The sequence below is a fragment of the Mauremys reevesii genome, linkage group 10 (genome assembly GCF_016161935.1).
Source record: "Mauremys reevesii isolate NIE-2019 linkage group 10, ASM1616193v1, whole genome shotgun sequence".
Classification (NCBI taxonomy): domain Eukaryota; kingdom Metazoa; phylum Chordata; order Testudines; family Geoemydidae; genus Mauremys; species Mauremys reevesii.
The window spans coordinates 2,169,341-2,196,069 of record NC_052632.1 but is presented as its reverse complement, the minus strand read 5'-3'; the positions used below and the strand labels follow the sequence as shown (position 1 = coordinate 2,196,069).

The 26,729-nt window shown below is 41.1% G+C and overlaps 2 protein-coding genes across 5 annotated transcripts in view; one reads left to right on the top strand and one right to left on the bottom strand.

Annotated features, from left to right (window-relative positions):
* The window catches only part of SPG11 (SPG11 vesicle trafficking associated, spatacsin), a 63,662-nt gene extending 57,972 nt beyond the window's left edge, over positions 1 to 5,690 (top strand). For all 3 annotated transcript variants that reach the window (XM_039490893.1, XM_039490892.1, XM_039490894.1), the window contains one exon: positions 189 to 5,690. In XM_039490893.1, coding sequence (XP_039346827.1) covers positions 189 to 369 — 181 coding nt within the window. In that variant the 3' untranslated portion in view covers positions 370 to 5,690. The remainder of the gene's footprint in view (positions 1 to 188) is intronic.
* Positions 4,760 to 26,662, bottom strand: EIF3J (eukaryotic translation initiation factor 3 subunit J). Of its 2 annotated transcripts, none has more exons than XM_039490896.1 (8): positions 26,524 to 26,662; positions 26,340 to 26,446; positions 15,450 to 15,513; positions 15,093 to 15,208; positions 14,334 to 14,448; positions 9,557 to 9,715; positions 7,885 to 7,958; positions 4,760 to 5,811 (listed from the first exon to the last, which is right to left on the bottom strand). In XM_039490896.1, the coding sequence occupies exons 1-8, from the start codon at positions 26,546 to 26,548 to the stop codon at positions 5,680 to 5,682; spliced, it is 792 nt and encodes a 263-aa protein (XP_039346830.1). In that variant the 5' UTR covers positions 26,549 to 26,662; the 3' UTR covers positions 4,760 to 5,679. The 2 variants fall into 2 exon arrangements, with proteins under 2 accessions (XP_039346830.1, XP_039346832.1); XM_039490898.1 differs by having other exon boundaries at positions 15,093 to 15,184.
* Between the last annotated feature and the right edge of the window lie 67 nt (positions 26,663 to 26,729).

The window sequence follows — 26,729 nt, the reverse complement described above, 5'->3', positions numbered from 1 at the left end:
CACAAATCCTTTCCAAGAACTGTCTGTTCCCCATCTCCACAAGTTCTCTGCCCCTCACTCCAGCGCCTGCGTTTTTCTTTAGATATCAGAACTTCTTCCCATCTCATGTGATGTTCTTCAGCTTTGTCAATCTTATTTGTGAGCTTGCCCTTTCTCCCCTTTTAATATAACACGAAATTCTGTCTCAGGGTCAAACAGCGCCAGCCTACTGAGACGGCTCAGAAAAATCTGAAGACATTACTGACCTACTGTGAAGACATCTACATGTACTACAAACTGGCTTATGATAACAAGTTCTATGATGTGGTAAATATGCTTTTGAAGGACGCGCAGACTGGCTGTTGTCTAAAGGATATGCTGGCAAATTAGATTCCTATGGCTTGTACTGTGATTTAAGAAAAACAGAAAAATCTTACTTTAATCCAGCTCCTGGTCACTTGTTTAACTCAGTATATGCTGCAAGGTGCCTTAAAAAATATTGGTTTCAGTATGTGAAATTTACCATAAAATCCCAGCACTGTTTTGAACGTCCCTGACTATTAACCCAAAGTTGTTTTGGACAATAAACAATTCTTAATATTTAAATCAGAGTTTTGTAAAAGCCTGCTTGGTGGGCCTAGAAGATGGTGCTCTGGCTAGCTGGGATTTCAGCCAGACCTTAGTCTAAAATGTCTTTGGCTAATTTAGGGGCATGGATTACTGGCTTCAGCAGGAATTACATTCAAGCCTCCTTAAAAACAAAAAACGGACTGATTTTGCAGCAGTAAGATCCTCAGCATTGATGTGTGTTGTACTTACAGTAACTTAAACATTTGATCTGATGTTCGGTTGATCTGCTTAAAATAGGCTAATAGATGTTCTGCAGACCTTACAGGACCACTAGTGCTGGTAGAATACTTGAAACATTCATATTAAAAAGTCTCTTGCCTATTTTTCCAAAATCTTCAGTGGAACCAGTTTGCCTAGGACACTCCGAGTGCTTTATACAAAGATTATTTTTACCTGCCCACTGTAAGATTTATAGGAATACCATAATAGTCAATGACAAGAATGGACTACCTCAGTATTGACAATCAGGGTTAAGATGTTGGTATGTGCTTTTAGAGTACACTCGTCTTTTACCAGTGAAACAAAGGAGAATTTGCTACATGAAAGTGAATGTGTGTGGTGCACACACAGTACCAAATTGTCTAACATTCACCTATACAATCTGCTTTGTTTGCTTCTATATTTGTATTATAAAATCTTTAAAGCCTCTAGCATAAGTACTGACTGGCTGGGAATAAACCTCTGTACAGCTGTATGCATTTTGAAAACTATTGCGTAAATACTAGTTCCTAATCTTTGTGTCTTGCATGCAAAAGTAAATCACCACTGCCTGCTTTGGGTGGGAGCATGTGCACTAGGTAACTGGTTAAGGCAAACTTATCCAGAAGTGTTTGGAAAACGGGGAAATCTGTTTCCAGTTTTCTGAATAGTTCCAAAGCTAGCTGGGAAGTAAAATATCTAGACATTTATTGTCCAGAAATCATTCCCTGAAGTGTTCTGACAGGTTCTGTCAGTGGCATTCCCAGCTGGTGGCCTATCACTGTGGTAGGAATAGCAAATATAATAATTGGGCTTGGGTGTCTTTCAACAGGCTGTTTAAGAATGATCCTTCCATCAGGAAAAGCTTCATCTCTGATCCTTGTGACACTGGTGTGTAGGAGAGTGGAAGGGACCAAGTATCCCTATTGCAGCAGGCTGTTTTGCCTCAATATTCAGCCCCCAATTGTGCTGCTCTGTCACAATGGAACTAGTGCAGCAACTCAGTTGAAATGAAGGGCTGGAGTTTCAGGCTTTGCTTCCTCACTACTGGCTAAGAACATCTTTGTCAGAAAGCTGCTCAATCTCACAGAAGTACTTTGAGCACAGAACTGCCTTACTTTTTCAGATGGGCTTCAGGTAGTGTTAAGTTAAATGTTCAGTACGACTCAACTGCTATTTACCTTTGGCCATACCAGTGTATTTTAAAAGCAAAGGCTGATTTCTGGAGTTGGGTGTCTTGGTTAGAAGTTTTGTGTTTCCATCAAACTATGTTTACACACACTTCAGAAACAAGAAAAATTGTCCAACTGTAGCAAACAGCTTTTCTTTAAGCTGCCAAGAACATTGAGTTGCGTAGTCACCTTCAGCAGTGTTCCTATTCACCCACATACTGTAAGCTTCAGTCAATTTTGTCTTAGGTGCTAGGATAATGCATTTTTGTATTATTAAGATTCTGGTAACTTGCTCCTTATTTGACTGTCCTACCAGATATACTGACTATTGGAGTTTCATATTTCTTGGTAGTTAATAATCAACTGAATATTCTTTACCCAGTCAGTCCATAATATAACGATTAGAGGCTCTTGCATCTAATTGGATAATAAGATTATCTTGAAGGTGCTGTGTACTTTACAGCAAGCTGGAACTGAGTTTCACAGCTGCTTCCATTCCATTCTTAAATTAAAAAATGGAGGTTTAATACATAGGTTATAAAAACTGAATTTAATATAGACCCAAACATCATTGAAGTCAGGGAGACTAGTCACATACTTAAGTATGTACATCTACAGCTGTTTACAGAATTGAGGCTTGTTTGACATGGTGCAGTTTTGTTTGGAATAAGCACAGCTGGCTCTTTCTGCTAGTGATCTTCTCAGGTGACAACTAAATTTCATCTTTAAGAAACATCCCACTTAGGTAAGTGAGGTGAGTGACTGCACTTCATTTTGGGCTGTTAGTCTGCACTTGGTTCACATTTTCAGGTTTATTTTAATGATAAAGGCCACAAAATAACTTGTACATTGCTTCCTAAAGCACCATTCTTCAATTCTATCCTACAGGCATCTGAATTTCAGTTCACATGTACATTGCTGAATAACTTTTTTTTTTTTGAGCAACTGAAAGCAGTATTGGGGCTAGGGAGTACCACGGGTAGAATGAGGAAGCTACCAGCCAGTCAGTCTCTTCTAGGTAAAATATTTGTTCAAAGAAAAAGCAACATAGTGAGGATTTGTTCTGCCTGTTAACCAAAACATGTTTTAAAGAAGGTCCTGTCAGATCAGGGCAACATCTTTAAAGTGATACTGTATAGTCACGAGGTAAAGAAAACCACCACCCCATACATTAGAAATTGGCTGCCAAAAAGAGCAAGACCATTATGACCCATCTTAATTGGTATAATTTGAGACAACAGTAAATTCTAGTGACACTCAAAAGGCAGATACATACCTGCCAACTGTGCCTGGAGGTGGTGGTGGAGCATCTACAGGTAGAGACTCCATGACTTGTAACACTGGGGGGAAAGTCAGCAAAATAAAGACGGATCACATAAGCCTAGACTTAGATGCTAATGACTTTCACAGCATATAGAAATACAGGAGAGAGAAAAAGGAGGAAGGCTACAGAGCTGGCTACACCTCTGAGCCCTCACTGGGCTCTAGATGCATCCATGTCTGACTGAGCTCTAGCCCTGTGGCAGTGTACCTGGCAGGCTTTGCTTCTGATCCTCCAGCAGAGGTGCGAGAGAGTCTGTTTGCCAGGAACAGCTCTGCCAGCTGCATCTCCCTCTCTCAGTAGTGTGACTGTTCAGTGTCCTTTGAGCTTTTGGCTTCAAGCCTTGTAACTTTGGCTGGAGTCTGGCAGTAGTATCACCCCAGTGAATAGCTTGGGCATTATCCAGCAATGACCCCCACCATGTTTCCCAGGAGATGGCTTACCTGGCGACATTGTGTTGTCTCCCTTTGAGGGTTTGCAAACATCCCTGCTATTAAACTTATACAAAAACAGTAAATATTCCAGTATAGCCATACACTGTCCCCATAACCAGGTTACACACAGTATTCAGGCCCCCACATTCCAGTGAACAGTTTTAAAACTACAATTCTGGCCCTTAACATAATTCCAGTTCTGTAATGCAGAAACAGAATGACCAGAGACTACAGACTGAGCAGTTAAGAAAACTTCACTCACCATTTTGTCAGCACCTCACACTGGCAGAGATGTCACATCTCACATCCTCTCTTTCTTTAGTTAAGGGGCAAGTTTCATGAACTCCCCCCATATGGAAATCTCCAGAGGTCCACCAAGCCCATGCTTAACATTCCTGACATTAAGGTTAAAAACTAAAAATTTTGTGCTGCATGAATCTGAATTTAGTGTTAGATGTCCTAATTGTTTTTGTAACCTTAGCTTGCAATTGTTTTTAATAACATGGGGTGTGATGGTATGTCTTGTTTTAAATTGCTGCCTTAGTTGAATCTAAGGTGTGGGAACAGATTTCAAATCATGGAGCGCAGTGCTGAACACACTGCAATCCCATGGCCCAAGTCTGTTTCATTATACTGCCAATTTGGAACAGAAAGAGCCACACCATGAAACTGGACATGCATACTATACGATAGGGACAGGCTGCCCTGGTAGTCGCTCACTGAAGCAAACAGCCACTTCAGGAGTAGTAGAGATTCTTTAGCCCGCATGTGAAGATCAGGTGAAGGCAGCAAGTGAGTTATTCTGAGGCACAGGCATGAAGGGCTGAACCCTTCACTAGTAATTATGGTGCATTTGGTAACCAGCCTTCAGCTTATGTTTTGCTCCTGTTGGGTCAACTTTCTCAGACTGTTGCCCATCTGCTTCATAGTCAAGAGAATCCTCTTGTCAGCTTAGCTATGTGGCCCAGAAACACTGTTCTAGAGCTTAGTTAACACTAAAATAAGTACTCCCAATACACAGGCTCTGAAGTCCTCACAATAGTGATTTTATTAAATTAGTTGCTTTATAAAACATTGCAGATGTCATAATTGTTAACATAACAATTTGCCCAACTGTAGTAACTGTTGCAGTTTGCTAAGCAGGTTTTTGTAAATGAAAGAAAATGGTAAAGTCCTGTGAAAGTTCTATCACAGCCCATGAGAACAAAGGAAATTTGGTTCTCAAACACTTAAACCAGGCAGTTAACTGTTAGAATAACCAACCCGTACAGCTGCATTAGTAAATAAATGTAAACTAACTGCTTATACTCAAGATACCACAAATCATTTTTCAAATGCAACAAGGAACTATTTTCTTGTTTTGACCAAAATAAGTTTTATTTTAAACTGTCAAGCTTTGAAAGAATGGGTGTGTATCAAGTGATTAATTTTCAAGTGCAGTATCCTTACTTTGAAGTTAGCAGTCCCCTTCACAATCTCTTTAAAAAAAAAACCCAAGCTCTAATTTAGACAAAGCAATTTTAATACTAAGTGCACACCATGCCCTTGCCGCAAACTGCTTTTGTTCACAAGATAAATCATTCAAGGAGGTACAGTTAAGGCTGTATTACTAAACTGTGCTGGTAATAATACGACGTTTGCTTTGTTGAAATTCATGTCCAACTTTGTGGTTTTGTTACTATGAAACCAGATAGCAACAATTAAAAACATTATTAGAATTTTGTTTTTTCTGTGATTTATGTAGGAATTGAGTTTCATCATTTTAACCCCTTGATGGGACAGGTATCCCAATGCTTTAGCACCACCCTCTCAAAGGGTTAAATAACCAGCACACAGATACTGCACTTTCAATTGTAGCATTTGGCAGAATTTAAAGGAAAAGAAGTTGTGCTACATGTTTAAGGGGTTATGGGCAACAGAAAGACAACACAAGGAAAGATAAATGTCACATGAAGTCTTCAAAATCTTGCACGTATCCTCCATCATATCCTCCATAATCTGCCAGATCATCTTTCATAGTAGCTTTTAAACCACCTCCAGGCACAACCCCTTTTTTCTTCTTTTTGGCTTTACTTTGCTGAGGAAAGACCCAAAAAAAGATTTGGTTTATTTTAGAGTCAGTATTAAATGTAACATGCTAATTTCCTAGAAGTGCTGGTAAAACATAAGAAGAATATTAACCCTAGGAGCCTGGCAGTTTCTTATCCGGGTAATTAAATACAGGACACTTCAATTCCCCTGTACTTGCAATCTGCTAGTTGGCAAAAGTGTTCACTTCCTACCATGTAATGTGTGTTGTTACTGCTACTGACCCCAGAGGCAACTGAATGTCAGTTCAACTCTTATTCATGTCAAAAACACTGTCTAGCAGACTCACTTCACCATAATCAGAATAGCAGCACGTACTCTATGGTACACTGAAACACCCTTCACCAAACTTGTTACACTATATGCAGCGTAAATTTATTTTCCTGAAGGAGGAGAGGCTCTGTCCCAGTGCAAAAATTATAGATATTCAGTTTTATATTGTTACTGATTTAGTTGGTGGGAATCTTTATTTTAGGGTTTTATATGGCTGCCCATCACCTTAGGATCAGAGCATGTAAAGTCAGTAGCAAAATCCCTAGTGAATTTATGGAGTTTCTGGTTCTTCTGTTTTAAGGTAAAAACTTTGGTTGGTTGATTTAAAAAGAAAAAATGAAACATGATTCAGCCAAGATCACTTACAAGTGATATGTTGTGAGTTTACTCCAATATTCCAAAGAGCTACAATATTGCGAGTTACTGAGTTGAGAGGCAAGCTATTTCTTGCATGCTAATATTAACCACTTTGATACATTCTTTGTAAATGGATGTGGCAAAGATGTCAGGCACAGAAGGATTAATAAAAACCATCAGCTATACCGGAGAGAAATAACTAACATCCAAATCTGAGATATTAAAAAAAAGGAAATAGGAAAAAAAGCCAAGTTTAGCTTCCTGATGAAATTCAGCTAATAAAATCAGCAGTGAAGCACAACAGCATAACTGCACCTGCCCTTCTCTCAGCTTTGTACATAGAAGGGGACGTTCATATCTCAAAGTCTAGTTCTATTAGATATGCAGAATTAGTTTGATATCACTTTACAAATGATATTTTATGGCCAAGTTTATACTGTTAATCTTCTCTTGAACTAAAACCATTTATTGTGAATTGCCACAAGAACAGTTTGTAGAACATGCCTAGAAAGCGTTTCCAATCACCCACCGATTTTGGGTAGAAAAGTAGCAGAGTTGTGCATTTATGGAGCACTTGTTATTCACACTGAAGGCCCAGAAGCGGGTTTCTTCCTTCAAGAACTCCCTAGTACAAGTTTTGAAACCAATCTCATTTCAATTATCTGCTGGGCAGTATGGCTTGGATTTGCCAGTTAATGTTCAGTTAGCTATTTTTTAAAATTCTGGTCTCTCTGACATTTAGCTATGCAATTCCCTCACAACTTCAGTGTTATAACTTTTGCACAAGAAACACATTTTACACAATTTGTATAATCACAAAGCACCAACTATACTATAATTTGATAGTGTTACTACTCACTTAATGCTTTTTCCACTTAAGTTGTATGGCACACCAGAGAGGCATAGTGACATGCTATCTAGTTCTGTTATCTGCTGTTAAGTTGCTCTGATCACATTGATCTTAGTTTTATTAAAAGGTTGAGAATAAAGATTTAAATTATTTCCATAAACACATTTAACTAAGATTCTAGTTTTCTGGTTCGAACTAAAATATACACTTCTCCCACCTATCCAGAACTGGACACTTCCACTTCTATTTCTACTCCAGCACAGACACAAAAAAATTGAACAGAATTAGTGCAAAGATGAGAGAGGATGAAGCTAAAGATTACTGCCAAAACAGTGCTTATTTTACATGAGTACATTTGTTTTAAGTTTATGGGACATTCCCAAGTTTAGCCCTGGGACAATATCCCAAATCAGAATTTCAACTATCTTCTCATTAACAAATTAATTAATTGTGTTAAGTCAAAAGCACATTTGACTTCAAAGCCTAGAACCCCTTAGATTTATCGAAGGTGCACATCTTAGTGCATATTGGTAGTATGCAAGTTATGGAAAGACAGAACAAAAAGAGATGCAGACGTCTTACCTTCTCTTGTTTTTGTTTTTCACTGCATAGCACTGTCAAAGCATTTGTGATCTTTTTCAAATCATCAACTTCCACTACAAAGAGGAAGAAAATTAGACTTCTACCAATCTTGTTTTCAGAAAGCCTTCAAATAATCACTGAATCCTCTAAAATCCAGTAAGTGGAGATTTATATCTGGTCGTTTACTCCTTTAACTGGAGTAAAAACAGTGGACTCCATGCAGGGCAATGCTGATTCTCAGCATCACAGTCTAGGATTTCACATCCCCTTGATAACTTGTGTAATGGGCAGCGTAAGATGGCCAATGTAATCAATACATTTAGGAGGCCAACATTTGAACACGGTTACATAAGCTTATGCTTCAAGGTTTCAGTCTGCCATCAGTAGGGGTCAGCAAGTGATTCCCCTCCCCCCACCCCCAATTTTTTTTTTTTTTAAATCTCCCTCTGGATCATCAGGGATGGCCATGGCTGGGACATTGGGGGGAGAGGGGGGGTGTCTCTGAGATGCCACTGAGAATTTTCTCAGGTGCATGGCTGGCTGGTTCTTACTCACATGCTCAGGGTCTAATTGATTGCCACATCTTGGGTCCAGAAGGGATTTTCCGCCAGGTCAGACTGGCAGTGACCTGGGGGGGAGGATTTCAGGTTCCTCTCCTGTGTGGGGGTGCTGGCCTCTTGCCAGGATTATCTGGGTCTCATTTTCCTGCCATTGTGGGGGCCTCAAGCCCTGGTGCACGTCAGTCCCCTCTATTCTCTATCTAGTCTCCTGTGGGCTGTAATACCTGGTCTAAATGTGGTGGTTCAGTATAGCTTGCAGGTGCTGGGTGGCGTTGGTGGCCCATGATATAAAGAAGACTAGGTTATGTGGTGGCCCCTTCTGGCCTTAAACACTATGATGAGCACATTATGCCGCTAGATTTGTAATATGGTCAACTGTTTGTGTCTAAAGGGCAAATGGTTTGCCTAAAACAAGTTTGAAGGCTTTTAGAGAGAAGCATCCAGGAGGAGAGGGATGTTACATGCACTTAATGCTCAGTTTAACAATCCTTCATGACAGAGGATTTGGACTCCAATTTAACAGTTCAAAATCAGTTGCAGGAGGCCAACCACCAATGTATTTATATGGCACAAGCCACACTATCAAAGGCCAGGATGTACAAGCACAGGAAAAAGGGAAGTCTCACCAAATACCTCAGCCAGCTAAAGCAGTGAAAACAAGTCAACTGCAGTTTTATTTCAACAGACAGTTCTGTTTTAGAGTTAAACTGCTTCAAATTTCCAGTGTTATATGAACTCAGTTTTGTATCTCATTCCTCTACTGAGCTATTTAGAATTACACGGATAGGGGAGCCTTTTCCTCTGCTTGAATAGAGGTTCTGCAGGGCTGTGTAAGACTTTGCCTGTATGTTTAAGTGGGCTATCCTGACCTGACAGTACCAGTCAGAGAAGATCAATCACAGAGGAAACACCACCTGCATTAAAAGATGAAGAGCATGCAGGTGCTGATTCTCGGTCAGGTAGTAGTCAAAAATAGTCTCTGGGAGGAGTATCAGTGCATCATTTAATGTAGGACTGCATAAATCCCAATTCAGATTTACTTGATTAATGTTTGCTACTCTAGCCCTCCACAGAATGTGCTAGGAAATCTCACACTTGAAGTAAAGACTTACATGAAATACATACGTCTCGAACTAATGCTTCCAAAAAACTGGCATAATGTAGAGATTTTTCATACTGTGTAATTTTTTCTTTTAATAATTTGCCAAACTCCGTAAAGTCATCTTTTGAAGATGGATTCATGGCATCTATTCCACAAGTATTATTTACACCTGCAGTGAAAAACATAGTATCAGAAAATACTGGTGCATTTAACTGTGTGGGAGGTCAGACTGACCCCACTACATAAGCCCTCTAACCACAGAACAGGTAATTTATCTCTACACTCCTTCAGTTCCTCCCCTAAACTGAAATGATCAACAAGGCGGCAAGCCTCACTAAGATGCCAACATTTCAGATTAAGCATCTCTTACATGGCAGACCCCAAACAACTTCAGTTACTAACAATTTATGCTGGCTTTGAACTAGTGATTTAAGTGAAAGGCTACATATCCCGTGAATTGTACTGAACCACCCACTCTGGAATAGTACTGGAGAGAGTATTTTCTTATATATAAAATCTAAGCCTCAAGCCTGCAGTGCTAGGTTTAGTTGGGATTTTTTAAATTGACTATTAAGATTGTAATTTTTCTAGGGCTGTCAAGCAATTAAAAAGAAGATTAATTGCACTGTTAATAACAGGATACCATTTATTTAAATATTTTTGGATGTTTTATACATTTTCCATTTTATTGATTTCAGTTGCAACACAATACTAAGTGTACAGTGCTCGCTTGATATTTATTTTTATTACAAATATTTGCACTGTAAAAAACAAATAGTATTTTTCAGTTCACCTAATACAACTACTGTAGTGCACTCTATCATGAAAGTTGAACTTACAAACAGAATTATGTACAAAAACCCTGCATTCAAAAATAAAACAATGTAAAACTTTAGAGCCCACAAGTCCACTGAATCCTACTTGTTCAGCCAATCACTCAGACAAACAAGTCTGTTTACATTTGCAGGAGATACTGCTGCCTGCTTCTTGTTTAGTGTCACCTGAAAGCGAGAACAGGCATTTGCATGGCACTGTTGTAGCCAACTGAAGATTCATTCCTCCCTTGATGCTTCAACCACCAATTCAGAGGACGTGTCCATGCTGATGACAGGTTCTGCCAGATAATGATCCAAAGCAGTGCAGACCGAAGCATGTTCATTATCATCTGAGTCAAATGCCACCAGCAGAAAGTTGATTTTCTTTTTTAGTGGTTTGGGTTCTGTCATTTCCACATCAGAGTGTTGTTCTTTTAAGACTCTGAAAGCATGCTCCACACCTCCTCTCTCTCAGATTTTGGAAGGCACTTCAGATTCTTAAATCTTGGGGCGAGTGCTGTAGCTATCTTTAGAAATTTCACATTGGTACCTTCTTTGCGTTTTTTCAAATTTGCAGTGAAAGTGTTCTTAAAACAAAAGCTGGGTCATCATCTGAGACTGCCATAATATTAAATATATAGCAGAATGCAGGTACAACAGAGCAGGAGAGATACAATTCTCACCCAAAGAGTTCAGTCACAAATTTCATTTACTCATTTTATTAAATGTCATCAGCATGGAAGCATGTCCTCCGGAACGATGGCCAAAGCATGAAGAGGCGCATGAATCTTTAGCGCATCTGGCACGTAAATATCTTGCGACACCAGATATGCAAATACCTGTTCTTAATTACAGTGTCATCTGAAAGTGAGAAGTGGGCAGCATTATCTCCCATAAACATAAACAAACTTGTTTGACTTGGCGATTGGCTGAACAAGAAGTAGAACTGAGTGGACTTGTAGGCTCTAAAGTTTTACATGGCTTTGGTTTTGAGTGCAGTTATGTAACAAAAAAATCTACATTTGTAAGTTGCACTACAGTGTTTGTATGAGGTGAATTGAAAAATACTATTTCTTTTGTGTATCATTTTTACAGGGCAAATATTTGTAATAAAGTGAGCACTGTACACTTTGTATTCTGTGTTGTAGTTGAAATAGATGTATTTGAAAATGTAGAAAAACATCCAAAATTTAATACATTTCAATTGGTATTCTATTGTTTAACTGTGCGATTAATTGTGATTAATTTTTTTAATTGCAATTAATTTTTTGCGTTAATTGCAATTAATCAACAGCTGTAGATTTTTCCAAACCAAAGCAGACTGGATTATTTCTGAAGAAAATCACTGAAAAAAATACAAGTGAAAGCACTCCCAGAAAACATGAATGCTGTATTAAACCCACTGAATAATTCAATTGGTAAGTAGGGTAAAAAAAAATCCAGTTTTGTATTTATATTGGATTTTTATTATAGATTTTTTTAAACTATACCTGTTCAAATAAAATCTGATTTTACAAACTATGTTAAAGCCTAAATTTATAATCTCAAAAATTTAAATAAAAAATAAATATGCTGACATGAACCTCTCTCAAAAAGGGTAAGTTAAAGGCTGCATTTTTATATAAAAGAAAGAATCAGTGGGAAAACATCTAATTTTTTAGGTCAAGCTTTATAAATATGGCACCGGAGGTCATGAACTATACTAAAGGCTTGTTTTGTTTAATAAAAGTAAGTTTTACATGCTGTTGTGGGGTTAATTAAATTCCAGTCACAATCCTAATGCAGCTTGATACAAGTCATGAGCAAAAAGTTAATTATCTGGCAAATATGTAATACATCATTCACCACTTTAACACATACTAAAAATGTACAAATTAAGAAGAATTTGAAAATATTAAGCTACATAATTGCTTAGACAAATGTACAGTGTACTCTCCTAGGTAGCAAAAAGATGTACCAAAAAATTAGTGTAAAAGCTCCATTTAGTTATAAATCAGCATGTTTTAATGGCATGTTAACCAATGAGAATGCACCTTTCTTTAGAAAACAAGTACAAATGAAAAAGTTGATTAAAATAGAAGATTTGAGTCACCAAGTGGAAATCCTTGATTTAAATCAAGGCGATTCAAATCAATCCATCCTGTTTGTAAGGAAGTTTATCAGTACCTTGTCAATTCTGTCAGGAAAGCACAAGACAATAGTGAGCCCCCCAACCTAGTTAAATTTACCATTCTTTTAACTGCCCTTAGAAGCCAAATACCCTTTCACCAACTTCATTGCATTTTCAACACTTAGCTCAATGGCTCTCAACCTCTCCAGAGCACTGAACCCCTTTCAGGAATCTCATTTCTCTTGCATACCCCCAAGTTTCACCTCCCTTAAAAAACTACTTGCTTACAGAATCAGACATAAAAATACAAAAGCATCACAGCACACTACTACTGAAAAATTACTTACTTTCTCATTTTTACCAGATAATTATAAAATAAATCAATTGCAATAAAAATATTGTACTTACATTTCATTGTATAGGCTATAGAGCAGTATAAACAAGTCATCTGTATGAAATTTTAGTTTCTTCTTTGAGTGCTTGTTCATGTCATTCCAGTCAGGTGTGTGCCATGTGCACAACAGCTGGAATTTTTTCCCCTAGCAGTATCCATAGGGTCAGCCTGGGCGCCCCCTGGAGCAACGCTTTCATGATGCTCAATATAGGGCCCTGCTGCCCCAAACACCCGCTCCCTCCCACCCGTCTGTCCATTCGTTTCTTCTGAGTACTCTTTTTTTTTTTTTTTTTTTTTTAAAATTGGAGATTACCAATCTCCTAGAACTGGAAGGGACCTTGAAAGGTCATCGAGTCCAGCCCCCTGCCTTCACTAGCAGGACCAATTTTTGCCCCAGATCCCTAAGTGGCCCCCTCAAGGATTGAACTCAGAACCCTGGGTTTAGCAGGCCAGTGCTCAAACCACTGAGCTATCCCTCCCACAGAGGGATAGGAGGGAGGGCATTGGAATGGACATGAACACCACATCTCGAAGAACAAGTGTTACAAGGTGAGTAACTGTTTTTTGTACTGACTTCACTAGTGCTTTTTATGTAGACAGTTGTAAAAATAGGCAAATATCTCAAAGCGTTGTTGTACCCCCAGGGGTACACATACCTCTGGTTGAGAACCACTGACCTTCTTTATCACATAGTTTGGTCAAACTAAACATGCTTAATCGATGGTGAACCACCCCCCTCAGAAAGCCCCACCCAACCTCACAAGTAATCTGGCTGCGCTATGCAGAGCATCCCACACAATTAGAGGCTACCAGTTTCTTCCACCCTACTTCTCTTCATACAAAAGATGGCTCTTGGCTGGGAAGTTCAATCAGGCAACGCATTCCTACCTAACTTCCTACAAGCAGACACTACAACCACTTGTAGGCAGAAAATGCTATTTAGTTTCTAAAGGTGTTGTGTGGTGCTTGAAATTAGAGTCATTATGATGTATACTTCTAGATATAAAGAGACATGTTGTTTGAACACAAACTTCTGGTTGATATCAGCATAACTCACATCCACTGACATTCGTAACATCTGACTTCAAACTAACAAGTAGTTAACCACCACACATCACAGGATGTTTTCCCAAACATACTATGTCTTAAAGGTTCTCAACACCAAAAGGCATCAATTCTTACCTACGACTGTCACAATCTTTTTAAAAATATCTATATATTGAAAACTCCAAAGTGCTGGTTAAAAAGAGAGGAACAGTTATGAAATAGCTTTAGTTGGATGCAAAGTTTCATCCTGCTATTTTTATAACAGTAAGAGTAATATCACAGCAGTCCTACTTTTTTGGATCAATACACTGCTATACTTGAAAGCTAGATTTAGAATTGATTGCAGTTAACTTTCTAAATGACTTATGTCATACTGTACCACCACCAACTACTTGCCTGGAGTAGGTGTATCCACACTTACCAAATGTTTCTTTTGCTAACTCAAGATCTGACTCCTCTTGTAGTTTCTTTAGCCGTAGTTTGTCTGCTAACTGTTCTTCTGGTGTAAGTTCTTGAGCTTCCTCTGGTGCCTCTAACTAAAAAAAGTATATAAAGTAGATTGATTGACTTGTGGCAAGTCTTTCATTTTGGTCATTATTGCTAACCATGCATAAGCAATCTACTTAACTAAAAGTCTTCAAATAATGTCAGCTTACATTGGTGGCAAGTGAATTACATTTCTTGCCCATGAATGGAGCAGTTGCAGGTGTGGTCATTTCATCAAGCTAATTGAACAACATGTTTCTGTTTGAAGTAATTCTTCATGAAGCACAGGCATCCTGTTCTTAACAGCAAGCCTAACACTTGTGTTTAAACATTCTAAGTTGAAATACCGATAACCTACAGGCACAAAATACCTACAAGCACGCTACAGGCAGAAAAATACCTAAACCCTGAACAAAAGTAATTTCACACATTGTTGAATATTATAAACTCAATGCACACACTTAGAAAAAGGATGGGAATATGATAAGTACTATTTCAAAAACTCTTAGATATTCAAGTTCTTATGCAGACTGCATCAGGACTATTCTTCCCTAGAAGAAGAGGGTGATAAAACTCACTGTAGGGGCACACGATTAAGTATCAGTCCTTTAATTCTCAGACTACATTTGTTTTTATAGACTAAACAATAAGCCAATCTCCCTCTTCCCGTAAAATCCTGATAGAGAAGCCTTACTCTTTTTTTAATCTCCTCTTGCTTTTTCTTCAGCTGCTTTTCTCTCTCTTTTATTTTTTCTGCTATCTTCTTCTTTTCTGAAACCTTTGATTCTGTAAAACAGTGAACAACAAAGCCTTTTTAAAGAAATCTAGTGCATAAAGAATATCATCACTATGTGGGGAAAAGAGCACCTACAGCTATGATCCAATTCAGAAACTAGAGGTGCCCAATGTAAAAAGCATGCACTGTCACCCACACATGCACAACCCTTGGTCTATTATGTCCCATAAATACAGTTCATAAACTTGGAACACAGAATCCAATGTTTTTCTTTGAGGAGCACACTTCACTGTATATAGAACAAATAGTCCTCACCTGCTTTTATCTCTGTCTCTTTTTCTCCTTCTTCCTCCTCCTCCTCCTCATCATCCCAGTTATCCTACCAAACAGGAAGGAGTATGAGTTATCAGTATTTGTCTTACTTCTGAACCACTAAAGGTATCTGTGCGGAAAGAACTGTCTACACTGTACGTTCATCATTAAAACTTCTGTTGCTTGGGGTGTGGAAAAAAACAACCACCCTAAATGATAAAAACTTTAACAGCAAAAAGTGCCAGTGTGGACAGTGCTTTCTCAGTCGGAGCCGCCCCCTCATTTGGAGTGGTTTTATTTTGTTGCCAGTGACAAAGTGTGGCCACGCTGCACACCTTACAATGGTGTGGCTGCAGCGGCAAAGCCGCACCCTTGTAAGATTCACAGTGTAGACATGGCCTTAATGTACACCACAGTAACAGGCAAACTCACGTTCAACACAGTTACGGAAGCAAGACAAAAAACTGCCAAAACCCATTTGCTGGGCAAAAATGGTTACAGATGCTCCCCAACTTACGCAAGCGTTCTGTTCCGGAACGCCTTGCATAAGTTGAATTTTACGTAAGTCGAGAATGTACAGCCAACAATTACGCAAAAACAGCTTATGGAACTTTTTACTTAAGTGCAGATTTGCGCAAGTCAGGTTTGCGTAACCCGGGGAGCGTCTGTATAAGAAAAAATTAATTTATGAGTAGATATCTGACAGAATGATTTGATTCTTCTCTATATAGCACATCCGTCACCAGAAACAAAACAGGCTTAGCAGAATAGAGGACACAGATTTTGTGCAATAAATTAAGCATTACAGAATCAGGGCGGAGAGCTCTGATGGGATGTTGCCCTGGTAGCAGTAGCAGTGTTATTTGGTGATTAAATCTGAACATAAGCCATTTAGTACCCATCAGAAATTAAAAATGTCAAAAGGCATACCACTCAGTGCACCAGGGGATGACAAACTATCAATACATGTGACTCTCTGATTCATAGAATTAAGGCAGAAAGAACAATTATGATAAACTAATCTGTCAGTTTCAGGGTTAACTGCACCTTTGATCGTCTTCCTGGAGGGCACCCACTTAAGATTTTAGGCTTCCCAGCCATCACCGCTCTCATGGCAGAGACCTGCATCTCTCTCCTTTCAGACTAGGGGTTTAGGTTCCCTCTGCACCTCACTGCGATTTACCAGCAGGTCTGCCCAAGGTCCAGCACCTGTGGTTAACTCTTTCTCCAAAGGCGGTAACAGTGTACACCAGGTACCAACCAGCCTTCACAAAGCAAACTGCATTTATTCTTGAGGTAAAAGCATTACAGGCAAAAAAAAAAAAATCTACATGCATGCTAAACGCCTACCAGAGGTCACTTCCAACCCCATCATGGGACTCTGCTGTGCCAGTCTCTCAAACGCCACAACTGGGTTTGCATCCTTGGTTACATGTTCACGCAAGTTTTTGGGATCAGGAACCAGATCCCAACTGGAGAGTTCAACTATTTCTTTATACAGCTTGGGCATTTGATCTCCAGTCTCAGGGAATTACTAGTCAATTGCCCTCTCCTCAGGAGTGGTTTCAAAGGACTGGAGTTTTACATAACCGAGTTGCATAATTTGCATTAACCACTCCCTGGAAAACCACTTAACACTTATTGTCCCTAAAGTCCTTGTCCATCTAGTACATTCAATAGTCCTTTGAACTCCTTACACTTCCAGTTCTGACATGTCACACTGACTTCCTGTATACAGTAACTCCTCACTTACAGTTGTCTGGGTTAACATTGTTATGTTACTGATCAGTCAGGGAACATGCTCGTTTAAAGTTGTGCAATGCTCCCCTCTAACATTTGGCAGCTGCCTGCTTTGTCCACTGCTTGCAAAAAGAGCAGCCCATTGGAGCTAGCTGGTGGGGGCCTGGAACCAGGGTGGACCGGCAACCTCTCTAGCAGCGCCCGTTCCCCTAAGTTCCCTGTGTGATAGCTGCCCAGCAGGCTATCAATTGCCAGCAGTTCAGCTGTCCCTCTCCCCACTACCATGTGCTGCTCCTGCCCTCGGCCTTGGAGCTGCTCCTGGGAGCCTCCTGCTTCCTGTGCAGATGGGGGAAGGCAGCGGCTAATGTCAGGGTATCCCCCTCCCCCCTGCTCCTCGCTTACCCCATCTCCAGAGAGCGGGGGGGGGGGGGGGGAGACACAACAGGATTCAGGACAGAGGGAGCATGCTAGCAGCACTGCTGTCTCAACTTCCTGGTTGACTTAAAAAGGCAATGTACTTAGAGTGCGGTCAGCGTACTTAAAGGGGAAATGCGCATCTCTCTCACATACAGGGGAAATTGGATTTGCTTAACATCGTTTCACTTAAAGTCGCATTTTTCAGGAACATAACTACAACGTTAAGTGATGAGTTACTGTACCACAAAGACAGAATTTTGCCCAGTAATTCCAGCATAGAACCCATAGGTATTTCTGGTTGAGCTGTTACAGCTCATCTTTTCAAACATCACTCAATCCTGATTTAAGGACTTCAAAATGATGGAGAATCCATCATGTCCCTAGGTAAATGTTGTTCCAATGGTAGATTACCCTCACTTAAAATTTGCACTTTGCCCTAGTCTGAATTTGTTCAACTTCAACCACTGGATTTTGTTATGCTTTTCTCCATGTGATTAAAGAGCTGTACACTATCAAATCTCTTTTCTATAATTAAGTCACCTCTGAGCCTTCTCCTGGATAAACTGAATAGATTGATATTAACTCTGTCACCAAAAAGTTTATTTTCCCCAATCTCAAATGATTCATGTACTTTTCCTGAACCCTTTCCAATGTTTTCCATCATTTTAAAATCGCCATTAATGGTCTCGGCTAAAGCTGCACACAGTGGTACACACAGCTCCCTATCTCTAGTCAGTATTCACCTGCTTATACATCAAACGATCACATTAGTTCTTAGCCAGTGCACTACATCAGCTCACGTTCGGTTGACCCCAACATTTCTTTCAGAGTCACTGCTTTCCAAAATATGGTTCCCCATTCTATAACTGTGACCAAGATTCTATTCCTAGGTGTATGACTCATGTATTAAAATGCATGTTGTTCAAGTAAACCCCTGCTTACCAAAAGAGACAGATTGCTCTATAGAACTAACCAGTCATTATTCAATACTTCACCAATTTGTGTCCACTACAAACTTTGCCAGCGGTGGTTTCTTCCAGATCATAAGATATTGAATAGATTGGGCCAGGAATAGATCCCCGCAGGACTCTGCTCAGAACATCCCCTCTGGATGGGGATCCCAATTTATAATGTTCAGATCAGTTTAAATGCATTTAATCTGTGCTACTTTGATTTTGTAAAGGGTAATGTTGTAGTCAGAATGTCAGCCTCCTTAGGGAAATCGAAGGATGTTAACACAATTACATCATCACCTACAGTTAACCTCAACAAATAATATCAAGTTTGACAAGACCTGTTTACCTCCAAATCATGTTAAGTCAGTGTGCTACCATACTTTACTCCTGTAGGCTATGTCTACACTACAGCTGAGGGCGAGCCTCCCAGTCCCAGGGGGCTATGATAGAGGTCTATAAAATCATAACTGGTGTGGAGAAAGTAAATAAGGAAGTGTTATTTACTCCTCATAACACAAGAACTAGGGGTCACCAAGTGAAATTAATAGGCAGCAGGTTTAAAACAAACAAAATGAAGTATTACCTCACCCACTTTGTCCCTGAAATTGATAGATTACTATAAGCCAAGGTAATCATAAAATCATAGGACTGGACGGGACATTGAGAGGTCATCTAGTCCAGTCCCCTGCACTCATGGCAAGACTATGTATTATCCAGATCATACCTGACAGGTATTTGTCCAGCCTGCTCTTAAAACCTCCAGTGATGGAGATTCCACAACCTCCCTAGGCCATTTATTCCAGTACTTAACCACTCTGACAGGAAGTTTTTCCTAATGTCCAACCTAAACTGCCCTTGCTGCAATTTAAGCCCTTGTCCTATCCGCAAAGGTTAACAACAATTTTTCTACAGATCAGTTAGCTTGACATTGATCCCAGGCAAAATGATGAAAAGGTTGATGCAGGATGCAGCCGGTAAGGCAATGTCTACGATACAGCTTCAAGCGAGCCTCCCAGCCCAAGTAGACAGATTTGCGCTAGCTCAGCTCGAGTATAGCAGTGTGGATGTTGGGCTGCTACAAGCTGCCATCCGAGTCACATCTGACTCCCCGAGTCTGAGTGGTTAGCCCAAGTCTCAGCTGGAGCGGCAACATCCATACTGCTATTTTCAGTGTGCTAGCTTTGTGCTGAACTAGTGCAGGTCTGACTACATCAGAACAGCCAGACTGGGTCAGACCAATGGTCCCTCTAGCCCAGTGTCCTGTCTTCTGACAGTGACCAATGCCAGGTGCCCCAGAGGGAATGAACAGAACAGGTAACCATCAAGTGACCCAGCCCCGTCACCCATTCCCAGCTTCTGGCAAACAGAGGTTAGGGACACCATTCCTGCCCATCCTGGCTAATAGCCACTGATGTACCTATCCTCCAGGAATTTATTTAATTCTTTTTTGAACTGTGTTATAGTCTTGGCCTTCACAACATCCTCTGGCAAAGAGTTCCACAGATTGACTAGGCATTGTGTGAAGAAATGTTTTATTCGACCAACTTCTGTTGGCGCGAGAGCAGCTTTCAAGCTTACACAAACCTGAAGAAGAGTTCTGTGTAAGCTCAAAAACTTGTCTCTCACCAATGGAAGCTGATCCAATACAAGATATTACCTCATCCCCCTCTCTAATATCCTGGGACCAACACGACTACAACCCTGCATTATTCAACTAGACTCACTTCATAAATAGCTACTTTCATAACTGTTGCAGAGTACAGTTTACAGATTGCTTCCTCATCTGATCCCATCCTTCACAGATATACCCTTTTTAAGAGAGGGTGGTTGGAGTGAAATCCCCATGCAGAAGCAGGGTGCTGTGACCATGAGATTTTGCAAACTCATTTGCAGACAATAGGAGGTCTGGTTGAAGCTCCTTGGTATCTTCCTAAGGAACCCTCTCTGAGGGGAGTTGTGGGCAATTGTTCCTTTGCCCCAAGGACACTTGCATGGTATACCACAGAAGCCTATATTGTCACCTCCCACTCAATATGCATATGATCCTCCTGAGAGGTTTAGTGAGGACATATGGGCTGCAGTGCATTTAGCAGGCTGACGACCCCCAGCACTATATCTCTATCACATCTGGCCCAGCTAGAACAAATCACATGGTGCCTAGATGAGAGCAAGCTGAGATTTAATCCAGACAAGACTGAGACTCCTAGCAGGCTGGGAAAAGCAGCTGGAAGAATTTGCATCAGCACCCCTTACAGAAGGGACACAATCACTGGTAATAAAGGTAAACAACTTGGGGGTGTTAGACCCTGGGCTGCTCTGGGCCCATGAGGCGCTGCAGCCAAGAGTGCTTTCTTCCCATCTGCCCAGAAGAGAGTCACCTTTCCTCTCCAATGCAGAGCATGCCACAATTATCCATGTCTTGTCATTTCAAGATTATATTGTTGTGATGCACACTACACAGAGCCTCCCCTTGACCTCATTTGGAAGGTGAAGCTAGCACAGAACACTGCAACTCACTTGTTAAGTGTAGTTGAACACTGGGAGCATACGAGACCAATGCTCCATCATCTGTATTGGGTTCCAGTGAACATCTGGGGGGAAAGTCAACATGTTAATTTTAAAATAGAAAGCCCTGAATTGTTTGGGACCTGACTGTATGAGTGAGCATCTCTCTCCCAGTGACATACCGCCACAGTTGAGATTAGTAGAGACACTCGAGCTTCAGTTCTTTCTAGATGAATGAGGGGGATCTGCTAGCAGGGCATTTTCTGAGAGGGATCCTGTTTCAGGATCCAATGCCCCACCTTGGTCTTCCAAACCTATCTTACCCCCTTCCCCTGCCTCCCGCACTTCTCTAAACTGCTGAGGGGAGAGGGGGGGTTGGATTGAAGTATATGTATTTATGGGCAGTCCTTTGTGACTTTTTATTTATGGGATAGGTGTCCAGGGCTCAGGATGTGCACCAACAATTACATTCTAGATATCTAAATACATTTCATTAGGAGAAAATGAGTTTCACCTTCTTTTCATTGTTACGCCAACTGAGAAGTCCAGTGGCAACACATCCTTAGTTAATTTTGTCATTCCAATGTTGACGCTATTACAATGTAGTTTAAATTATTGAAACTCTTTCAAATGTAATCAAATAGGTTTATAAATGATTAAATGAGCAATAATCCAGCTATAACGTATGGTTAGGAATTTGTGCAGAAGTAATCAGTTGCTTGCTCTACGTTTACATGTGCTATCATTTGTAGCCTTAGTGCATGACAATTCAAATTCCAAAAACAAAGCATTCTTGGAAAGTGACAGGATACTCCACTGTCTGAGTCCCTGATGACGTTCTGTTTAAAATAGAAGATCAGAAATATTGATCAAGGAACTCTCTAGACTGTTTCCCTGAACACGTTTCCTAGTTCTGGCTCCTTTAGCTACAGGACTGCCGAAGAGTAAATAGACCTGCTGCCAAGAAATTTCTATGTTTTCCTGGTAATGTCTGTATTTCAGGTAACATTTTAGAATAATTTCCTTTTACTTTAAAATGATATCTTAGTTGTAACTTCTGCTGCATCTAAAGTTCCGCCAACTCACTACTTACAATAAGTCTTTTACCCAAAGTATTTTCAGGAAAAAAAACCAAGATCCCAACTCCTAAATCAGCAATAAGAAACCCTAAAGAATAATGAAACACCCTAAAGAGAAACTGTTAGTTGAAAAACACCAAGGGCCTATATATTTAGGTCACCTCACTTTTGCTTACTGGTGCTGTAGTTTTTCTTTTTAGTTGCCAATTTTGGAAGGAAAAAATATCTAGCACCCAGGCACACACCTAGCTTGCTGTAGATTCTTCCTAACTTCTGCATCTACTACATGAACACAGATCAGAGTACAATAAAAAAGATTAATTGTAGTATTCCTTTTCCCAACTCCCTCCAAATACACCCTAAACTTTTTAATTTTAAAGCCATAGGCCTTCAGAGGAGTACTAGTGGAGGAAATAAAATGTCTCATGTTAAAATTGCCGCGTAAAGCAGGAGTCTTCATGTTTGTGGAGGGACTATGATTTTGTCCAGTTATTGTTTACTGTTCAAGAAGTAGACAGCTGGGAAGCACAATTAAGTAGCTGTTATTAGAAAGATGTTCAATTATAGGTAATAAACTCTTGAGTTTCAGGGAATATGTGAAAAGTAAAGCCTCTTTTGCCAAAAAATGTTTGGGGCTGTGAAGCACCAATCCAGGCTGTCACTACTCTCTTTTTAAAGATTGATGTAAATACTGTGCACTGTATCTTTAACCATTTTGCCTGGTGGAGTCATGTGTGTGGAAGAATGAGCACATTTAAAAGCTACAGAGCACCCAGCATCAATTTGTTCTATCACATTTATTAAGCTTCACCTTGCGCAATAGGTGACGTTAAGCTAGCATGAACACCATCCAACCTTAAAAAACTTTCAGAAAGCCTTTGACAACCTCCCTCACCAAAGGCTCTTAAGATAAGTAATCGGTCATGGGATAAGAAGGAAGGTCCTCTCACAGATGGGTAACTGGTTAAAAGACAGCAAACAAAGGGTAGGAATAAATGGTCAGTTTTCACAGTTGGAGAGAGGTAAATAGCAGGGTCCTCCAAGAATCTGTACCAGGACTAGTGCTCTTCAACATATTCATAAATGATCTGGAAAAGGGGGTAAACAATGAAGTGGCGAAGTTTGTAGTTGATACAATATTATTCAAGACAGTTAAGTCTAAAGTTGACTGAGAAGAGTTACAAAAGGATCTTAGAAAACTGGGTTACTGGGCAAGAAAATGGCAGACAAAATTCAATGTTGATTAATGCAAGTAATACACATTGGAAAAAACAATCCCAACTGTACATACAAAATTATGGCATCTAAACTAGCTGTTACTACTCAAGGAAGAGATCTTGGAGTCATTGGACATAGTTCTCCGAAAACATCCACTCAATGTGCAGCAACAGTCAAAAAAGATAATGTTGGGAACCATTAAGAAAAGGATAGCTAAGAAGATGGAAAATATCATATTGCCTCTATATAAATCCATGGTACACCCACATCTTGAATACTGCGTGCAGATCTTGTTGCCCCATCTCAAAAAAAAAAAGATCTATTGGAATTGGAAAAGGTTCAGAGAAGGGCAACAAAAATGAATAGCGGTATGGAACAGCTTCCATATAAGGAGAGATTAATAAGACTGGGATTTTTCAGCTTGGAAAAGAGATGACTAAGGGGGTATATGATACAGATATATAAAATCATGACTGTGTGAAGTAAATAAGGAAGTGTTATTTACTCCTTCTCATAACTAGGGGTCACCAAATGTAATTAATAGGCAGCAGATTTAAAACAAACAAAAGGAAGTATTTCTTCACACACAACACAGTCAACCTGGGGAACTCTTTGCCAGAGGATGATGTAAAGGCCAAGACTATAACAGGGTTCATAAAAGTACTAGATACGTTCATGGAGAACAGGTCCATCAATGGCTATTAACCAGGATGGATAGGGATGCAAAACCATGCTCTGAAGCATCCCTAGCCTCTGTTTGCCAGAAGCTGGGAATGGGCGACAGGGGATGGATCACTCGATTACCTGTTCTGTTCATTCCCTCTGAAGCACCTGGCTTTGGCCACTGTGAGAAGACAGGATACTGGGCTAGATGAACCATTGGTCTGACCCAGTACGGCTGTTCTCATGTTCTCAAAAGAAGTCTTCATAACACAAGTAATATATTTTATCTATTTACATTTATACTACATAGAAGAGCACCATCGCAAGCTCCTGTCACCACTGGTGCTCAGAAACACAGTGCATGCACAAACAGTCAGTTATTACTGATAGCACTATCTTGGCGCAACATGAACAACCACTGCCAGAGTCTTCAATAAGCAAGAATCAATTACTTTAATCTGAACTTTTCCTCTTCCTGCCCATGTCTGAACAAATGATAACTGAAAAAGGTTAATGTTATCTAGTGATCAGTACTAAGATTGTCTATAGCACTCTCTCAGTGTCTTGATTTGAAACAAAAGCATGATTCAATGTTTAACTTTGGATACTAAGTTTACCAATTTTTTTTTTTTTAATACTTCCGCAGATCCCAAGATCCTTTTGAAGAGTCCTAGATTCCAGATGTAATATGTTACCCTCCCATGATTCTGAAGTCTATTAGATATAGTTCTACAGAAGTCATTGCCAGTTGCTGATATCTGCATTCATGATCTGGCCAAGCTCTAAGAAAAAGATCAGGAATTGTTGGGGTAACCATCACTCAACTGATCTTTTTTGTTAAGGGACATATGGGAACTACATTGCATGAGATTTAGACATTTTAAATGTTTCTGATTTAATAGAGTAGGTTTACAGTTGGACATTTAGTTCAAACTCTAATGCAAAAGAGTAACACTGAAATACAGTGAAACCAGCTCCATGATTCTCTAGTAGATAAACCCCACTTTAACACTCTGAACACAACCTAATTCTAAAGGAACAATGAGGGACTGCCTAGTTTCACAGGACTGAGAGAAAGTCAGAAGAGACAACAGTAGGATGGAGGAAAGTTTCTGGCCTGTAGGAGATACTGCCAAGATAGGACTATTTGGAACAAGTTCAATGTTCAAGCCTCTGTCATCCCTCTATACCCACCTCTTCCCCGGATGCTCCCTCAGGCTGAGAGCCTGCAAGGGGGCAGGGAATAGAGAGACTCTTCACAGGAGAGATCAATAGTTGAATACCATCTGGCAAATTCCAGAGCAGTTCTGTACTGAGAGGCCTGCCATTAGCTTAGGGATGGCAGGTGGGCAAAAAACACAATTCTCCATTCACTGGGATGACACCTTTTGAGAGTTAATTGACAGGGGTTTTGCTCTGGAGCTGGGAAAGAGGACTGGTTGCTGGGAAGGAAGTTACAGAAGGGAGACCATGTTTATTCAACTCAGAAACCTAAGAACAAGTACAGGTCTTAGCTGGGGGTGAAGCAGCCCATTTACAGAAATGTATTTGAAAGTTTTATTTGACCTTCCAACTTTTGATCACCCAGTGCTCCAATTCAGACAGGTTTCAATACATATGCAACTGCATAACACTGACTACAGAACTTCACCTAATAATTCCTACATCAAGCTCAATTGCCGATTGAACTAGAGCATATTTTTAAAAGAACATACTATCTTAAAGACTTCAAGCGACCAAGAAACTGCCACATCGCCATCCACCACTCCACCTATCACTCAAGTTCCTAGCATCAGCATAACTTTGCCAAAATTATTCTGCCACATCTCACCACACAAAGAAGGGTGAATCTAACCCATCCCCGCAAGCTCACCTGACAAGTTTTACTCACCTGGAAGGAGACTCCCTGACTCTCCATTTTAATTAGGCCGTTTTTAAGTCTCCCCTCCCCTCCCGGAAAAGATTTTGCTGACGGTGGCGGCGAGACACTTGCAGGCCATTTCTCCACGCGGCCCAGGTTCTGCCAGCCCCTCGCTCCACGAGCCACGTAGCGGCCTCCGGCCCGCGCCGAGCAAGCCCCGGCCGCGTTTATTGGCGGTGTCCCCGGGCTGGCCCGGAGGGGAGGCTCGGGCGCGAGGGCCCCAGCGCAGCGCAGTCACCACGGGTCGGGTGGGACCGTGCAGCGCCATATGGCGCAGGGCAGCGCGCCCCGCCCCCGCAGCCCCACGGCCGGGGCGGGCTCCACACTCCCCCCGCAGCCGGCCCCACGCCAGGGAGGCCCCGCACAGCCCGGGGCCCCGCCCCGCGACCCCCACCTTCACTTCGTCCTCTTCATCCTCCCCGGCCCAGCGGTCCCCGCCGGCCCCCGGCGTCGGCACCAGCCGCTTCGCGACCGGATCCGCCACCTCGAAGCTGTCGGCATCTGTGGGGGAGACGAGAGCGGGTTAGCCGGGCGGGCGGGGGACCCGGGCGGGAACCGAGCCCGCGGCCAGCACCTACCCCACGAATCTGCCTCCGCCGCCATCTTGCCCCCGCGAGTCCCGCAGGCTCAGCCAGAGCGAGGCGGGGTGAGTCAGCCCGAGAGCGTCCGAGCGCGGGGCACGCCGGGATAGCGGCGGACACGCGGGGCCCGCCCCGCCTCCAGGGGCGGGGCAGGGGCGCGCTGACGCCCCGCAGCGGCCGCATTGGAATCCCGGGCGGGGGGG